The sequence below is a fragment of the Serinus canaria genome, chromosome 26, assembly GCF_022539315.1.
Source record: "Serinus canaria isolate serCan28SL12 chromosome 26, serCan2020, whole genome shotgun sequence".
NCBI lineage: Eukaryota > Metazoa > Chordata > Aves > Passeriformes > Fringillidae > Serinus > Serinus canaria.
In genome coordinates, this window is record NC_066339.1 from 2,930,001 (window position 1) to 2,947,872 (window position 17,872).

Genomic DNA, 17,872 nt, shown 5'->3' on the forward strand with positions numbered 1-17,872 from the left:
ACGTCCCTGCACTCATGGAACAGCACCTAACTGAGCTGTTCATTTGCACACACTATAAATGAACCTATTTGTTCTATACACTTTATTTATTATCTCTTTATTAGAAACCCATTCCTTTTATACACTGTTCTGCTACAGGTGGACCTGATTGGTCATTTAATTAACACCCCATCCCCCCTGGCTCATTAAGGAAACACCCTTTGGTAAACACCTTATGAGATAACAATTGTTGAAAACACCAGCTGCAAGATTGTTTTAGTTCTTTCTCTCAGCCTTCTCAAAACCCCCCAGAACAGCTCCTGGGGAAGTTTATCTGCCTTCTCTCTGACCAGGCTGTCAGTATCCACAGAGGCAAAGCTGTGTACTGACTGCAGGACTCAGACAGGGGTTTGGGGGTCCATAAACATCCTGAGCCATCAGTAGGACCCCAGACCTGTAGGGTTTCCTTTCCACACAATCAGAACCTTTCCTGCCCTTCCCTTGGAGCCCTTGCTCGGGCAGGGCATGAGTGACTCAGCTCAGGTGCAGCAGCTCCTCCAGCCTGACACAAAAAAAGGTTCTGCAACAACTGCATGAACTGTCACACCTGCACATCACAGATGTCCCAACAAAAACTCCTCTTTCCTTGTCTCCCTTGAGAAATATTTGGGGGCTTATCCCAAATAACAGGGAAAACAAAACTCCAGCAGCTCTAACTGGGGTTTCTTTGTGCCTGGCAGTGCTGGCAGGTCACTAAAAGGGAATTAAAACCTTGTCAGAACATCCTGGTCCACATCCAGGTGCTGCAGCATCCCACACCTGCCCCATGCCAGGGCAGTGCCATCCATGCTGCCTTTGGGGCCATCCCCATATAAAATATCTAGGAAAAGATCTTGTTTGTGTCTCCTCCACATTAATTATTGACACCTCACTCATTAGCAACGTTTGGCTTTGGGAAATGGGCTGAGAAGCAGCAGGAAGTAAAAGCAATAAATATTAAGAATAAAAGCAGTGTGCACAGGCATTGCTGGTGCAGGGCTGGGCACTCTGGAGAAGTTTCTGGAAAGGTTTGGGTTTAACTGAACTCCCAACTTCCAGACAGAAACTGCTGCTTATTCCCCTTCCCAGAGACATTCAGTACTCAGCAGATTTGCACTTCTGCAGTTCTGAGGTCAGCCTGGGGGATGCCTGCCCATGGCCCAGCTGCCCTGGGCAGCTCTGGGGCTACCCCAGGGCTGAGGCATCACAGAATCAGTCAGAGAATCAGAAGGGACATTATGGAAGGGACATCAAACTTGGAATGGAAGGGACATTGAAGTTGGAATGGAAGGGACATTAAACCCCGTCCTGGGCAGGAACACCTCCCACTGTCCCAGGCTGCTCCAAGCCCTGTCCAGCCTGGCCTTGGGCACTGCCAGGGATCCAGGGGCAGCCACAGCTGCTCTGGGCACCTGTGCCAGGGCCTGCCCACCCTGCCTGGGAACAATTCCTTCCTAACACCCAATCTAACCCTGCCCTTATTCACCCTAAACCCATTCCCCTTTCCCTGCCAGGCCATTCCTGGTGCAAAGCTCCTCTCCAGCCCTCCTGGAGCCCCTTCAGACACTGCAGGGTTCTGTCAGCTCTTCCCAAAGCCCCTGTGGAAGGAAAGCAGAGCCCCAGAAGCCCAGACCCCAAGGAGGGAGGGAGGGAGGGAGGGGAGGACACTCACCCTGAGTCCCCCTGGGCTGCAGCAGCAGGAGCAGCACTGCCAGGAGCTGCCCTGGCCCCAGGAGCCCGGGCATGGTGTGGGTGGGAGCTGCCCTGGCAAGGAGAGACCCTCTGCCCTGAGAGCCTGCCAGGGAAGGGGAAGCGGCAGTGGGAAGTTGGGGACAGCCCAAAGACATCACTGACACCACCCCCAGCCCTGGGATGTGCGAGGCAGGGGAGGCTGCTCTGGGCACAGAGGGAGTGAAGGGGGTTCACAAAGTGCTCTGCAGCAGCCTGGCCTCGTGTCTGGAGCAGGTTTACACCCAGGGCAGGTGGGGTGGGGGTCAGGCTGCTGTGGAAACACCCCCCACATCCCTGCACTCATGGACAGCACCTGACTGAGCTGGTTATTTACATACACAATAAATGAACCTATTTGTTATATACACTTTGTATATTATCTGTAATTCATACCTGTTACAGAAATACTTCCCTTTACTAGAGGTTGGACAGATTATTAAAACCCAGACAGAGCTGTTTTTACAATTTCAGGTTTATTTTGATCTCTGGTCCCATCACAAGACACGTGGCCCACACAGTGCTTCCCCTTCACTGGATGGTGCAGAAAAAAAAATCAGAACCATTCATTTCTTTCTGTTATTTGTCCTTGGGGCACACACAGAGATGTGGCACTTCCATCCTGCTTGGGAAGAATACCTGGCACTTTTCCTTTGCTAGGACAGAGGATTTGAGGTTTTCCTGGTGATGAGAAAAGCGATTAGGCAGTGAAGGGGCTGTTTGCACTTATGAGTGCAGTGTGGGTGAACTGGGCAGCACTGGGATAGACTGGACAGGTGCAGCAGCTGCAGGTGAGTGGCTCTCACCACCTTCATGCCTGTTTCTACCACCAAAATTCACTTTGCACTCAGTTCCTTCCTAACTGTGCACTGCCAGTGTAGCAAACAGATCTAAATGTGAAGCTTTGAAAGGCATAAAGTGATCTACAAACTGAACCTGGTGAGCTCTAAAAACTAACCCACAAATCATTGACTCACAAATCATTGGTTCCTCACGTGACCAAATCCGTGGCCAACTGTTAAATTTTGCCCTGGCTACTTCAGCATTAGCACAAATTACAAAGTCATAAAAATCCTCAGTCAGCACCATGATCCAACCCTCGAGGATGGTTCTTTCAATCCCAGTGCCACCAGTCAGCCGTGGGTGGTGATTTTTAGCTCCTTTTCAAGTTTCTGGATCTCCAGGAGGAGCTTCTGGATTTCCAGCTGGGTCTTCAGATCCGACAGAGGAATTCCACACTGGAAAGCTGCTTTATTTTGGAGAACCTTCTCACACACATCACTTTTCCTCTTTAGAAGAACCAAAACAAAGGCAGAGTGAGACTCCAGTGTGGGGTGACAAAGCATCCACCCTCGTGAAGCTGGACCAGAGCTATTCCAGGCTACAAATGGGGCAAGAAACAGGAAAAACAGGGCAGCTGGTGGGACTTACACACGTGGGTGGTGGTGTCCAGGTGCCATCAGCTGAGCAGGTGGTTTTGAAAGGTGCCCCTAAGCGCCCATCACGCCTGCAGTAGAAGGTGACAGTTTCATTCACCTCATACCACATCTTGTTGAAGTTGATTACCACATCATCCTGCCTGGGGAGCCTGGGGCACTGAACTGAGGGGAAAACACACCAAAAAACAATAATGGGAGGAGATGGAGGAGAAAACACCCTGGCAACTCCCTCTGTGCCCCAGCAGGGCAGGGCTGGCACTCACCTGGCTGGCAGGTGGGCACGGGCGGGTGCCAGGTGCCATCAGCCAGGCACTGGCTCTGGGCAGCACCACGCAGCACAAAGCCTTGCTCACAGGAGAAGTGCAGGAGCAGCCCGTAGGGAAAGGTGAACATCTGTGGGGTCATCCTTCCCCTCTCCACCACGGGCTTGGGGCACCGAACCGCTGTGGGACAAAGCAGAGCTGGCACTGGGCTCTGGGCACAGCAGAACCCGGGCAGGGCTGCTCCTCCCCAGCCCCTGCTGGCCCCGCTGGGGAGAACCAGGGTCTGATGTTGCAAGGGTAAAATTGGACATGGAAGTCTCACAGATTTGTGTGTTTAGCAGAAAGATTTTTGAATGTGGAACCTGATGAAGGAATAGAAATGGAAGCAAGTTTTGATAGACAAGAAAAGAATTGCTGAGTCTGACTGGGTAACCGAGGAGGCAAAGGGTGTGTGAGTTAGAAGGGTTTGTATGGCTCAGAGCAAAGGATAAACCCACCCCAAACAAGAAGATGTTTGTACCCAGCAGAAAGAGAGCACAGGCAAACAAGGCAGCAAATGTGGCAAGTAGAAAAAAGGGCTCAGAATTTCCCATTGCAACAAAACTGAAAAACAACTTCTGGCTTGACCTGTGATGTGCTGACTGTGAGTGACTGGAGAGCAGTGCCATGAACATGGTAATTAGAGTAGTTATGATAGGCTATAGATAAAAGCTAAGGTATAGATTGGTTCTACTGTATTGAGATGCTCAGCAAAGTAAAGTACAGAATGCACTGTAACCAAAACTCAGGGTCTCCAGGGCTGCCTGCAGCTGGAGCTGAGAGCTGTGGGCACAGCTCTGTCACCCACAGCCCTGCACTGCTGTGACATCCTGGATACAATAAACTGCATTTTGGAGAGCCCCTGGAGTCCCACATCTCTCATTCCAGCTCCTACAGTCTGCCACTTCCAGAGGGATCATCCCCACTCCTGTGGAGGAAGCAGCATCTGCAGGCAGCCCTGCTTGCTTTGGCCCCGTTGTTCTGAGTGCTGGCACTGCCATGCCCTGACCCCACAGTGACCCCAGACTGTCAGCGTTTGGAACACAGAACCACAGAAGGATTGCATTCAGGGCTTCTGTTGAAGAGCTCTGGGTGTCAGGGGTGCACAGACCCAAATCTGACCCCACATGGTTTCGAGCTGAACATTTTATTTATTTATTTATTTATTATTATATTTATTTTAACTTTTATATAATATATTTATATATTTATAATATATGTTTATATTTCATATTTATCTTTTATATTTTATAAAATATACATTTTCTATATTCTATTGCTTTATAACTAACATATTAATTATTAAAATTGCATTGTTCTATTTTATAAATTGATTTCATCCAAGCATGGATTTCTCGTGATCCCCCTCAAACCCCTAACACAGCTTCTCATGATTCTTTAAACAACAATTATATCTAAAAACATCTAACAATTATATCATTTATCATATACTCACTACACAGGTGCAGTTTCACAGATTCCAGCAAATTCAAGGCCTTGTTTGTGTCTCCTCCACATTAATTATTTCCCAGGGCCTACTAAGCCCTTTCTTTCAAACCCCCTGAATTTCCTATGATTTTAAAATCTTTTGCTGTCAGACCCACTCACCCCTGCACTCCGGGGCAGGTCCACTCCACGCCAGGCTCCTGCCATCCTCCGAGGTGCAGTAGAGGGACTCGTCCCCCACCAGGGACAGCCCCTCTGCACAGCTGTATGTCACCTTGGTGCCATAAGAGAACTCCCTGCCACCTCTGCCAGAGTGCTGCCCAAAGGTGATTTCTGGAGGGGGCCCACAGACTGTGGAGAAAAGGGAATTGAGATAAAAAGACACTGCAGTGCAGTTATCACCTGCAGGTGAGAACCAAAAGCATTTCTGTGAAGTCAGCACAAAGTTCATTTTGGGGTTGGTGTGAGGCAGATTCTCAAGGGGCTGCTGCCTGGATTCTGGCCTCTTACAGCACCCCAGAAATATCAGGATATTTCCAGTGGCTTCCCCACTCCTGAAGTGTTCAAGAAACACCTGGATGTGCCACAGTGGGATTCACTCAAACCTGGGACCTGATGATGCTGGAGGTATTTTCCAACAAATTGATTCTAATCCCAGCTCTGGGGAGGGGACACCTGGCTCAGGTGGTGTCCCCAGGAGCAGGTGCTGCAGGCAGATCACCCACTGGTGGCAGGAGATCTCTTGTCCCCGCGTGTCACACGTACCTCTGTCACAGAAGGGCACCTCGGGCTCCCAGCTCAGATCAGCCCCACAGGTGATGGAGCTGGACTTGCCCCTGAGGGCAAAGCCCTCCTCACAGGCCAGCCTCACCTGGGCCCCCACTGTGTAGTCACTGCTGCTTTTATGAACCTCCTTTCCATGAGGGATGTCTGGCTTTGGGCAACGTGGTTCTAAAAATAATGGGAAATAAAAGATGTTGTGTGTTTCCATAAAAAACTCCAGTCAAGCTTTCTATGGAGAAGAGCTGCCAAAAAATCTGAACCTGGGCAGAAAAGTGGCCATGCCCCAGGTGCAGGTCTCAGGCTGCCTCTGTCACCCTGAAGGGGTTAGGGAATTGCCCCTGCTCTAATCTGCCTGCCCTGGGAGGTAGAGCAGGGTTTTACCTCCTGCCAAGGTTTTCCTGAGTTTTTCAAGATGTTGCTGTGGTGCTGGGTCAGGAGCTGGAGCAGTGTCAGTTGTTTATTCATTTGCTCCTGACAGGGGAAATGCCTTGGGAACATCCCCTGCTCCCCAGCCTCATGTCAGCAAAGCAGCCCCAAACCCAAACCACATCCCCTTCCAGCTGGGTAAATGTCTCCCTGGCTTCCTCAGGAACCTCCCAAGCCTCTAGAAGCTTCCAACACACCCCCCTTGCACCCTCCAGACCCCAGCTCAGCCCTGCCAAAACCCTGCCCTTTTTCCAGGGGCCCATCTGGACCTTTTGCTGCCTGGATATTCCACATTAACCCAGGAGAAGGAGACCTGGGGCCACTGGAGAGGGGGGGAAATTCTCCATGGCTTCTGTCATGCTCATCCCTCCCCTCTGTCCCACCTGGAATGCAGTCTGGCACCGCTGGATCCCATTCACCATCGCTGCCACAGCGGAGGGTGACGCTGCTGCCACGGCCTTTGAGAGCAAATCCTTCACTGCATGCCACCTCCAGCCTGTCCCCGCTCTCATAAACCTCTTTCACTTGCCATGGGTGCAAGAGTTTTCCATTTGGGATGTGTGGATCTGGGCAAGGAATTCCTGGGAAATGCCAAACATCAGCGAGGGAAGAACCACGGCAAAGCCAGGTGGGTGACAGGAAATTTGTTGTGAAGACAAGGATGGATGGATGGACAGACACATCACAACATTAAATCTGCCCCAAAAAGCATCCCTGGGCTTTCCTGGGGGGTGGAATGTTGGTGGGGCACCCTCAAGAGCACAATGGATGTTTTCCAGAGCTGGCAAATAAAGCAAAGCCAGCTCTGCAGCTGGGAAATAAATCAAAGGAATTCCAGGGTCAGGCTGGGCCCTGGAGCATCCCCCTGTCCCCAGGCTGTGCCCACCCCACCTGCAGCTCCTTCACACACTCTGGCAGCCACAAAAGCCCCAGGCACTCACTTTGACACGGAGGTGGGGCTTCACTCCACACAAAGCCCTGCAGGCAGATGATGTCCCAGGTGGTTTTCCCTGCTTGGAACTGGTGGCCCTGCTGGCACTCGTAGGTGACCACGGTGCCCACAGGGAACAAGTTGCCAGCCAGCTTGGTTTTCACAGCATTCCTCACATCTGGGGGGTCATCACAGCTGCCTGGGGGGGAGACCTGCAGCTTAGGGACAGTGCTGCATCATGGAGGGGGATTTGGGTGAAAACCAAGGGGTCACATTGTTCATTCTGAGATGCATTGAATCATCCAGGTTCAGGAAGGGGAAAGAGGGAATGCAAAGGAGACTGGAGAGAGACTTTTCACAAGAGCATGAGGTGACAGGACAGGGGGGAAGGGCTTTAAGATGAAGGAGGTTGGGTTTAGATCAGATATTGGGAATAAATTCTTCCCTAGGAGAGCGATGCCCAGAAAAGCTGTGGCTGCCCCAACCCTGGAAGAGCCCAAGGAGAGGCTGGACAGGGCTTGGAGCAACCTGGGCCAGTGTAAGATGTCCCTGCCCACAGCAGGAGGTGGGTGGGATGGGCTTTAAGGTCTCTCCCAACCCAAACCATTCCAGGACTATGACTTTGTACCACACAACGATTTTCACTGTTACAACCATCTGTAATTTCCAATCAAGCCAATACCCCCTGAGCAAGTGGGGGGTCCCAGGGTGCTGTCCTGTAACAATCCCCAACTCAGGTCCCAGGGTGCTGTCCTGTAACAATCCCCAGCTCAGGTCCCAGGGTGCTGTCCTGTAACAATCCCCAACTCAGATCCCAGGGTGCTGTCCTGTAACAATCCCCAGCTCAGGTCCCAGGGTGCTGTCCTGTAACAATTCCCAGCTCAGGACCCAGGGTGCTGTCCTGTAACAATCCCCAACTCAGGTCCCAGGGTGCTGTCCTGTAACAATCCCCAGCTCAGGTCCCAGGGTGCTGTCCTGTAACAATCCCCAGCTCAGGTCCCAGGGTGCTGTCCTGTAACAATCCCCAACTCAGGTCCCAGGGTGCTGTCCTGTAACAATCCCCAGCTCAGGTCCCAGGGTGCTGTCCTGTACCAATCCCTAACTCAGGTCCCAGGGGTGCTGTCCTGTAACAATCCCCAACCCACGCTGGGTGCCAGCTGTAAGAATCCATGTCTGGCTGGGCTGTCCATGTCCAATCCAGCAGCTATGGACCTCAGCCCACACAATCTTACAGGGACAAAGGCAAAAGACCAGAAGTGCTCTCCACGTGGAGACTAACATCCTACATTTATTTCCAAGGTGGGAAAGAGGCCAGGCCAGCTGCCTCTAGGGGGTTTTAAGAGCTTGGAAAGGGGTCTGGAGGAGAGGGACTGCAGCCAGTGGGATACCAGTGAGGAGGGTAAGATGAGGGACTGACCAGGGCAGAGACCCCCACCAGGGGTACTGGGGAGAGGAGTGTGTGAGGGAAAACCATGTGATAAGAGATGGGAAGAACAAACCACGTGACATAACATAAACTGTTAAGTGCACTATAAAAACTACTCTGCAAATCTCCAATCACCCAGTGCAACACAACACAAAATGAACTATTCAGTGCAACACAACACAAAATGAACTATTTAGTGACCACAGCCAAGGGGATACCAGTGAGGAGGGTGAGGGGATGGACTGACCAGGGCAGAGACCCCCACCAGGGGTACTGGGGAGAGGAGTGTGTGAGGGAAAACCACGTGATAAGAGATGGGAAGAACAAACCATGTGATATAACAGATTATTCAGTGCAATATAAAAACTACTCAGTGCAAATCTCCAATCACCCAGTGCAAAACAAGAATAATAATAAAAAAATAAACTATTCAGTGCAACACAACACTAAATAAACTATTCAGTGCAGTACAGCACTGTCCCTGCAGACTCACTGCGCTGGCAGAGGGGCAGGGGGGGCTCCCAGAGGCCGCTGTCCCTGCAGGTGGAGGCCTCGCTGCCGCTCAGGCTGTAGCGCAGGTGACAGTCGAACACCACCGTGTCCCCAAAGCTGTAGTCAGGCTGGTACCTGCTCAGCAGCTTCCCATTCTCCACTCTTGGCTGCTTGCAGGTCACCACTGTGCCAGGGGAGCACACAGGGAAGCAGCAGTTAGGCTCCAGATAGGAGATGTGGGGGTTATGATATTGTCCAGATTGCAAGGCAAGGTGTGTTCTGTTTGCCATCTGTTAGAGCTGTGGCAGTTCTCTTCTGTTAATTGGGCAGTTTTTTAAATCTCTTCCACAACCACTCCTCCCTCGGGGAGACACCTGCTGATAAGAGGCCATTGAATGTCCCTGCATGGCTGATAAGAGCTGCAGCACCCACTGGGAGATGTGAGCCCAGGGGGAGGAGCCAAGCATTCCTACCCGGATAGAATCTGGAGATTCTGGAACACCAGCACGGCTTCTGCACTGGATTTCCCAGAGGAGCAGCAGCTGCCTCTGCCCCTGGCCCTTCAGAGGCAGAGTGCACCTTTCTCCAGGATCCCTGCTCCAGCAGAACCAGCCCTGGCACTGCAGGAGGGCTGAGCCACAATTCCAGTGGCACTGCTGCCAGCCCCCTGACCCACAGGGTGTCAGGCTGTGCTCTGCCTCTGCCAGGGCTGGGTTGGGGTCACTGCATTGTTTATTTTATCTTTTTATTTTCTTCCCTAGTAAAGAACTGTTATTCCTGCCCCCATATCTTTACCTGAGAGCCCCTGAATCTAAAATTTATAACAATTCAGAGGGAGGGGGTTCCCATGTTCCATTTCAGGGGAAGCTCCTGCCTTCCTTAGCAGATATCTGTCTTTCCAAACCAAGACAGATCTATGGGATATGAGGGCTTTGAAAAAGCCCCCATCACCTTTTTCAGAAGGGTGAAAAGGGCCAGGACAGCAGCAGGGTGACGTGGTGGTTTTGTACATCTTGCCCCGTGTTACAGCAGGAGTGTTTAAGGCAAAAGAGAACCCAGGGGAGCAGGTTTGGGAATTCTTTGCAGGTGAGATGGATTCCTCTGCCCTGTGAGCACAGCAAAATCCCACTCCCACCTCCCTGCTGACACCGTGACCGTGAGGGGAGACCCCAATTCCTGTCACAGCTGCCACACTCAGAGGGCTCCATCTGCAAGAGGTGATTCCATTCCAGCAGGATGAAGAGGAGAGGAGGTTCCAAGGGAGGAAACACCAGAGCAGGGGCAGGCAGCAGTGCAGGGGCTGTGGGATGTGGGAGCAGCTCACCTTTGCATTCTGGAGCTGGGCTGCTCCACACACCGTTCAGGTTGTCTATGCTTGTGCAGAAAATGGAAGCCTCTCCCAGCAGGGAGAAAGGTCTCTCTCCCCTCCTGGGCCTGTGGCACTGGTAGGTGACAGAGTCCCCATACTGAAAATGGTCCTTGTCCGTCCCACTGTGCTGCCCATTTGCTATTTCTGGAGGGGGTGCACAGGGAATTGCTGTGGAAGGAGGGGAAGATCATCATGGGAATGAAGAGAAGAGAAAAATAATTTAATTCATTTTAAACCAAAGATCTGGCCAGAAGAAGGTGGAAACAGGAGGTAGCAGAAGGGTCAGAAATCAAAGGCAAGTCTTGAGGAGCTGCACCAGCCCCGAGCTCTGGCTGGGCACTGAGAGGGGGGGTTTGGTATATCCCAGGCTCAAATGCAGCTGCATCACTCCCAGAGAATGAAGGAACATTTCTGCAGGAAGGGAAACACAGATTGAAAATGTCTTTCTAGGCTCCACCACGCATTGAGGTGCCAAAATCCTCAGCAGAGCTACACAACAGCCTCTTCATCCAGCCCCAGCCACATCCCAGATAGTTAAAGAATAGATAATTAAGGAACTCTGCTTACCCTGACAGGTGGGAATGTCTCTGTTCCATGTAGGAACCTCATTTCTGAGCACACATTCAATCTCAGAGTGTCCAATCAGTCTGTACCTGTGTGAGACAGGGGAGAGGGAATCACTCCACAGACTCAGTCCTGTTACCCACAACACCACCAGGAGGTTTGGGCTCCTTTGTCAGAATTCCAGAGATCAGAAATTGGTCAGAAAGTGTCACTTCCTCAAGGACACACTGGCTTTTGACAAAAACATTTTTATTTAATTTTAAAAATGACACATTTCTAAGGAAATGCATAAACTTTATCAGCTCCTTACAGCTCTGAGCTCAGTATTCACATCTTTCCTTCAAAAGGACACTGAAACATTGGGAATGGTTTGAAAAGAGCCAGGAGGGTGAACCTGACTTTGGGAAGAGCTGTCTCAAAGCAGGAGATTAAGACACTCACAGTCAGTCTTAAAGCTCCCAAAGGAAAGCTTAAAAGGTTTTTCACTCCGGGTCTGCAATTACCTACATGAGAGAGGCTCTGACAGCAAAGGGGGTAAAAACTGGAAAACTGGCTGGAGAGGAAGAAGCCCTGTGGCCCAGGTGCTCGTGGCTTACCCAGTGTTGCAGGTGAAGTTCACTTTGGAACCAAAAGTCAACGCTCCAGGCGGGACCAGTCTGCCGTTGGCCGGCTCCCCGGGGTAGCGGCACTCCTTGGCTGGGGACAACGGGGCTCCAGTCAGCTCCCAGCTCAGCTTCTTGGCAGGACAGCCAAAGAGTTGCCCAGTTCTGAGTACAGGGATGGAGCAGAGACCTCCAGATGTCCCCTCCAGCCCGAGGTTATTCTGTGATTCCCGGTGCTGGCCAGACCTGCCTCGTGAGCTGCTGCCTCTGGGGTTTGCAGTGACCTGTGGCAGCGTCTCTTCCCAGCTAAAGGACCCTCCCTCTGCAGCTCCAGTGCTTTTCTAGACACAGGGGCTCCAAATGCCTGAGCAGCAGGACATCCCTTGAGTCAGCAGTGAAGCACAGCCAGCTCAGAGGTGATTTCAGCTCCTGCCATCACTGCCAGAACCCAGAGGAACAGACCCGGTGCTTCCCTTCAGGACACTCATTGCCACCATCCCCAGGGCTCACTTTGGGTTCTGCCCCAACAGAAGGAGCTGGCAGCATCAGCAATCAAAACCAAGAGCCACAGAATGACAGAATGGTTGGGCTTGGGAGGGACCCTAGAGATGATCTTGTCCCAACCCAAGTGTCGCTGTCGTATTTTCTGGAAAATCCCTTTGCCCAGGATTCTTCTCCTGGGAAGCTGAGAAGCCTCAGAGGAAAGGAAAACAATAAAGATCTGATTTGCTTCTCCTGTGTTTGGCTGTTTTGGAATGTGGTTTGGACATTGCTTACCAACAGGTGATTGTTTCATTGGTTTAATGTGAATTGTTTTTATTTGTTGGCCAATCACAGCCAGCTGTGTCAGACTCACTGAAGGGAGAGTCACAGGTTTCCATGATCATTCTTTGTAGCCTTCTGTCTGGTTCCTTTCTCTATTCTTTAGTATTCTTTTATCTCAGAATCTCTGCTGGTCACAGTGACTCTGAGATGTGTACAAGCCTCTTTTACCAGCCTGGCAGTCAAAGGTGGAGTCAGAGCTCTTCTGTTCTCTTTCTCAAGGTTGTTTATTGTTTCTTATCTATAAAATTCTTTCTCTGACCTACGAGGTCTGTCTGGCAGGTTGGGTTGAGGCACACTGCCCATCCTTGGGGTGGTGTTGTCTTTTTATACTAAGAACTACCTGTACATTATTTACAGTAACTCCCCAATCCCCATCACCTGTGTTAGACAGTGAGCTTCTACCCCAAACCAATCCAAAAGTGCCAGCATCACCCAGAAGATGGAGACCAGGAACAAGAAGGAAAAAGGCTGGACACACCCAGATCCCTCCATCTTGCCCCCTGAACTCCCATTCTAAAACCCCCAAAAATCTATTTTTCACCCCATGACAAACTATTATTCTGCTTTAACTTTCTTGACTTGTAATTCTTCATATAAGGTTGGTGATTGTTTTTTCCAAGGGCTAAATCAAAGGCACAGGGGTCTTGGGCTCTGTGCCAAGGTCACTGAGCCCCCTGGGAAGGGGCTGGAGCCCTCCAGGGCAGCCAGAGGAATTTCCTGGGTGCTGACATTTTTATCATAGTTTTAGTATAGTATTCTTTAATATCCTATAACATCATAAAATAATAAATCATTCTGAGAACATGGAGTCAGATTCATTCCTTCTGCCTGAGGACCCCAAAACTCCCACATCCCAGGGCAGGGACCCCCCAAACACACTCACGTGTGCAGATGTCACTGGGTCCATGCCACAGCCCGTCCACTCCACAGATGAGGACATTTGGCGTGCGAGCACTTCTCCCATAGCCTGGCCTGCAGACAAACTCCATCCTGTGGCCAAAGGGGAAGAGCTCGGTGCCCTCCAGCCTCTGCTTGGGCTCTGCCGACGGCGAGCGCGGCGGAGGGGGGCAGAGACCTGGGGACACAGAGCCCTGTCACCATGGCACCTTCTGAAAATCCTCTTTGCCCAGGGTGTTCTCCTGGGAGAGGACTCAGAGAGGAATGAAAACACCCATGGCACCTTCTGAAAATCCTCTTTGCCCAGGGTGTTCTCCTGGGAGAGGACTCAGAGAGGAATGAAAACACCCATGGCACCTTCTGAAAATCCTCTTTGCCCAGGGTGTTCTCCTGGGAGAGGACTCAGAGAGGAATGAAAACACCCATGGCACCTTCTGAAAATCCTCTTTGCCCAGGGTGTTCTCCTGGGAGAGGACTCAGAGAGGAATGAAAACACCCACAGCACCTTCTGAAAAATCCTCTTTGCCCAGGGTGTTCTCCTGGGAGAGGACTCAGAGAGGAATGAAAACACCCATGGCACCTTGTCACCGACATGTTCTATGAAAAATCCTTTCCTTAGGATTTTCCCCTCCTGAGAAGCTGAGAGGCCTCAGGAACAAACTGTAAACAATTCTTATCTGCTGCTGTGGGATGCAACAGGGGGAATCTGGGATTGGCCTCATCAGGCTGTTTCCAATTAAGGGCCAATCACAGTTCTCCTGTCCAGACTGTCTCAGTCAGAGACGAGCCTTTGTTATTTATTCCTTGTCTATTCTTAGCTTAGCCTTCTGCTGAAATCCTTTCCTCTATTATTTTACTATAGTTTTAATATATTACCTATCATATAATAATAAATCAAGCTTTCTGATACATGGAGTCAACTTTCTCGTCTCTTCCCTCATCCTGGGACCCTTGTGGACAATACCACAGCACCTTCTGAAAAATCCTCTTTGCCCAGGGTTTTCTCCTGGGAAGCTGAGAGGACTCAGAGAGGAATGAAAACAAGGATTATCTGATTGCTGCTCCTGTGTTTTGCTGCTTTGGAATATGGCTTGGACACTGTTCACCAACAGGTGTGTGAAAAATGTGTATTTTGTGATTGGCTTTTCACAAATATTGAAATGAATATTATTTGTGTTGTGTTAGAAAGTGATGCTGTATTGATTTTTCAAAGCAGTGTGTTAAATATAGTTTAGGTTTTAACATACTGTTAAAATAGAAACCATGTATGTGGGATATTTTTTTAAGAAAGGAATGAGGTACTGGCACCCGACAGCAGCCACAGGACACCTGAATCTTTCAGAGAAAGGGAATTTATATTATATTATATTATATTATATTATATTATATTATATTATATTATATTATATTATATTATATTATATTATATTATATTATATTATATTATATTATATTATATTATATTATATTATATTATATTATATTATATTATATTATATTATATTATATTATATTATATTATATTATATTATATTATATTATATTATATTATATTATATTATATTATATTATATTATATTATATTATATTATATTATATTATATTATATTATATTATATTATATTATATTATATTATATTATATTATATTATATTATATTATATTATATTATATTATATTATATTATATTATATTATATTATATTATATTATATTATATTATATTATATTATATTATATTATATTATATTATATTATATTATATTATATTATATTATATTATATTATATTATATTATATTATATTATATTATATTATATTATATTATATTATATATGTTTGATTGGTTCCATGTGAATTGTTTTTAATTAATGAACAGCTGTGTCAGACTGAGGAGTCAGTCACGAGCTTTCATATCATTCTTGTGAAGCCTTCTGATGTGTCCTTTATCTTTCTTTAGTATAGCTTTAATATATTATATTATATTATATTATATTATATTATATTATATTATATTATATTATATTATATTATATTATATTATATTATATTATATTATATTATATTATATTATATTATATTATATTATATTATATTATATTATATTATATTATATTATATTATATTATATTATATTATATTATATTATATTATATTATATTATATTATATTATATTATATTATATTATATTATATTATATTATATTATATTATATTATATTATATTATATTATATTATATTATATTATATTATATTATATTATATTATATTATATTATATTATATTATATTATATTATATTATATTATATTATATTATATTATATTATATTATATTATATTATATTATATTATATTATATTCTCTGAGAACCAGGAGTCAGATCTCATCTCTCACCTCATGCTGGGGACCTCACAGCCACCACAAGCCCGTGTCACAGATTGCTCTGGTTGGGTCCTCTGAGGACCCCCTCAGTGCCCCAAAGCCCCTCAAAGCAGAGAGCAGAGCAGCCTGGGGCCGGCAGGGATCTGACCCCTCCACTCCCACTCCTTGCATCTCCCCCAAGAGCTTCAAAGGATGGACACAAAGTTCACAGGAAGCATTTCTAAAGTCCAGAGGAAGCATTTCTTCTCCCCACTTCGTATAAATTATTGCACTTTTTCAGCCAAAATAGTTCTGTGCCTGCTTCCCACAGAGAAGGGGGAAAAATGCAAAGGAAGATGTGATCACAAAGAGCCCTGGAAGTGCTCAGGCAGTGAGGAAAGGAGAAGGAGCCAAGTCTTGTGAAGGCCAGGAGAAGGTTTCCCCTGCCCAGGAGAAGGTTTCCCAGCCCAGGAGAAGGTTTCCCCTTTCCAGGAGAAGGTTTTCCCTTTCCAGAAGGTTTCCCCTGCTCAGGAGAAGGTTTTCCCTGCCCAGGTGAAGGTTTTTCCCCCAGGGGCTCTCAGCTCACGCTGGTGGCCGTGTTCACTCACTGTGGGCAGTCACCAGGAGAGCAGCAGTGAGCAGGGACCCGAGCACAGCTGCACAGCTCCTCTGCCTCCCCAGCTCCAAGGCTGACATGTTTATTCCTGCCTGGAGGTCCCACAGATGTCACCACCTTCCCCTCCTGGTGTCTGTGAAGACAGAGAGGGGTGTCTGGGGTGTTATACTCAGCTGCATGCACAGGTCTGATTTCACCACTCTGAGCAGTTCCTACACTCACAGGAGAGGAGCAGAAGGAGCTGAATTTATTTCCTGGAAACTTAGGAGTGAAACATTTTATTTGTAGTAATAAATCTCCTGGAAGGAAATTCCTAGTCAGGAGAAATCCTACAGGGGTCACCAGCAGAGCTCCCTAACAATCAATCACCCTCAGGGGGAGAGAGAAGTATCCAAGCAAAAAGTTCCATCAGCCTGTCCAAATATTCCCTGAGCAAAGGGAGAATTTCAAGCTGTAAGGCTCACGGGTCAACCAACCAAACTGCTGTACAAAATGGAATTGAAGTGCAATTTGCACTCACCTGGCACCCCTAGGGAGCTTTAAGAGCCCTCTCTGTGTTACCCAGGGTCATTCATGAGCCTGAGCCCTCCCAAAGCTCCAGAATCTCCCAGTGCCTGCTTCCCTCCTGGCAATGAGGGTCCCACTCCCTGCTCCCTGCCCTAAACCCAACACCTCCCATGCCTGCTTCACTCCTCTGCCTTTCTTTCAGCCCTTTCACCCCTCCTGCTTTAATCTGATTTAATTTCCTGGCCTGGGTGCTCCTTGCCCTAAACCCAACACCTCCCATGCCTGCTTCACTCCTCTGCCTTTCTTTCAGCCCTTTCACCCCTCCAGGATTAATCTGATTTAATTTCCTGGCCTGGGTGCTCCTTGCCCTAAACCCAACACCTCCCATGCCTGCTTCACTCCTCTGCCTTTCTTTCAGCCCTTTCACCCCTCCTGCTTTAATCTGATTTAATTTCTTGACCTGGGTGCTCCTTGCCCTAAACCCAACACCTCCCATGCCTGCTTCACTCCTCTGCCTTTCTTTCAGCCCTTTCACCCCTCCTGCTTTAATCTGATTTAATTTCCTGGCCTGGGTGCCTGCTGGAGCTGCACAGGAGCTGCACAGGAGCTGCTCCCCTTGGAGGTGCCAGGCTGGGATTTGTCTTACCTGGAGCTGTGGGGGCAGGAGATGGAGAGCCCTGGCGTGTTCAGCACTTGCAGGACAGAACAGGGACTGCTCTCCTCCAGCCCCCCAGGCAAAGGAGGAGTTTTATAGTGCCCACATGCTCAGATCTGGCCCCACAAAGAGAAACTTCAGTTCTGCAGAAAGCAGAGCTGGCCCGCTGACCCATAAATCATTAACTCCTCCTGAGCAAGAAGGAAGGAGTTTATTCCACCCCCAGAGCAAAACAATACAAAACTGAATGCAGCCCAAGCAGATGTTGAAATTGTTTGGTTTTTCTGTGTGGAGGTGCCAAGTCTTTGAGATGATCCTTGCTGAGCTGCTCCTCTGGGCCCCCGGGAGACTGAGGGGTGTCCTGGGGGAGCTGCTTCACCCCAGGGCGAGGCCACCCTGAGTCCATCCCCTCTGACCCCATGGCCAAAAGGGGGTTCAGAAAGCATTCCCAAAGGGGTTTCTCCAGCCATCCCCACCCACTGCC

At 48.3% G+C, this 17,872-nt stretch overlaps 1 protein-coding gene and 1 long non-coding RNA gene across 2 annotated transcripts in view; one reads left to right on the forward strand and one right to left on the reverse strand.

Moving 5' to 3' along the window:
- Nucleotides 1-17,539, reverse strand: part of LOC103822400 (complement receptor type 1-like) — a 23,894-nt gene extending 6,355 nt beyond the window's left edge. Inside the window, exons 1-15 of the mRNA XM_050984952.1 lie at nt 17,380-17,539; nt 16,219-16,359; nt 13,235-13,426; nt 11,521-11,620; nt 10,928-11,013; nt 10,316-10,528; nt 8,993-9,175; nt 7,084-7,272; nt 6,526-6,723; nt 5,699-5,884; nt 5,096-5,284; nt 3,449-3,628; nt 3,178-3,347; nt 2,882-3,035; nt 1,691-1,813 (exon numbers count right to left, since the gene is read on the reverse strand). Of these exons, the coding sequence (XP_050840909.1) occupies nt 1,691-1,813; nt 2,882-3,035; nt 3,178-3,347; nt 3,449-3,628; nt 5,096-5,284; nt 5,699-5,884; nt 6,526-6,723; nt 7,084-7,272; nt 8,993-9,175; nt 10,316-10,528; nt 10,928-11,013; nt 11,521-11,620; nt 13,235-13,426; nt 16,219-16,306 (2,251 nt within the window). The 5' untranslated portion in view covers nt 16,307-16,359; nt 17,380-17,539. The remainder of the gene's footprint in view (nt 1-1,690; nt 1,814-2,881; nt 3,036-3,177; nt 3,348-3,448; nt 3,629-5,095; nt 5,285-5,698; nt 5,885-6,525; nt 6,724-7,083; nt 7,273-8,992; nt 9,176-10,315; nt 10,529-10,927; nt 11,014-11,520; nt 11,621-13,234; nt 13,427-16,218; nt 16,360-17,379) is intronic.
- On the forward strand, nt 7,839-8,986 carry LOC127060826 (uncharacterized). Its single transcript, XR_007780204.1, has 3 exons — nt 7,839-7,929; nt 7,966-8,143; nt 8,181-8,986. It is a non-coding gene; the product is annotated as an uncharacterized LOC127060826 (long non-coding RNA).
- Nucleotides 17,540-17,872: the final 333 nt, after the last annotated feature.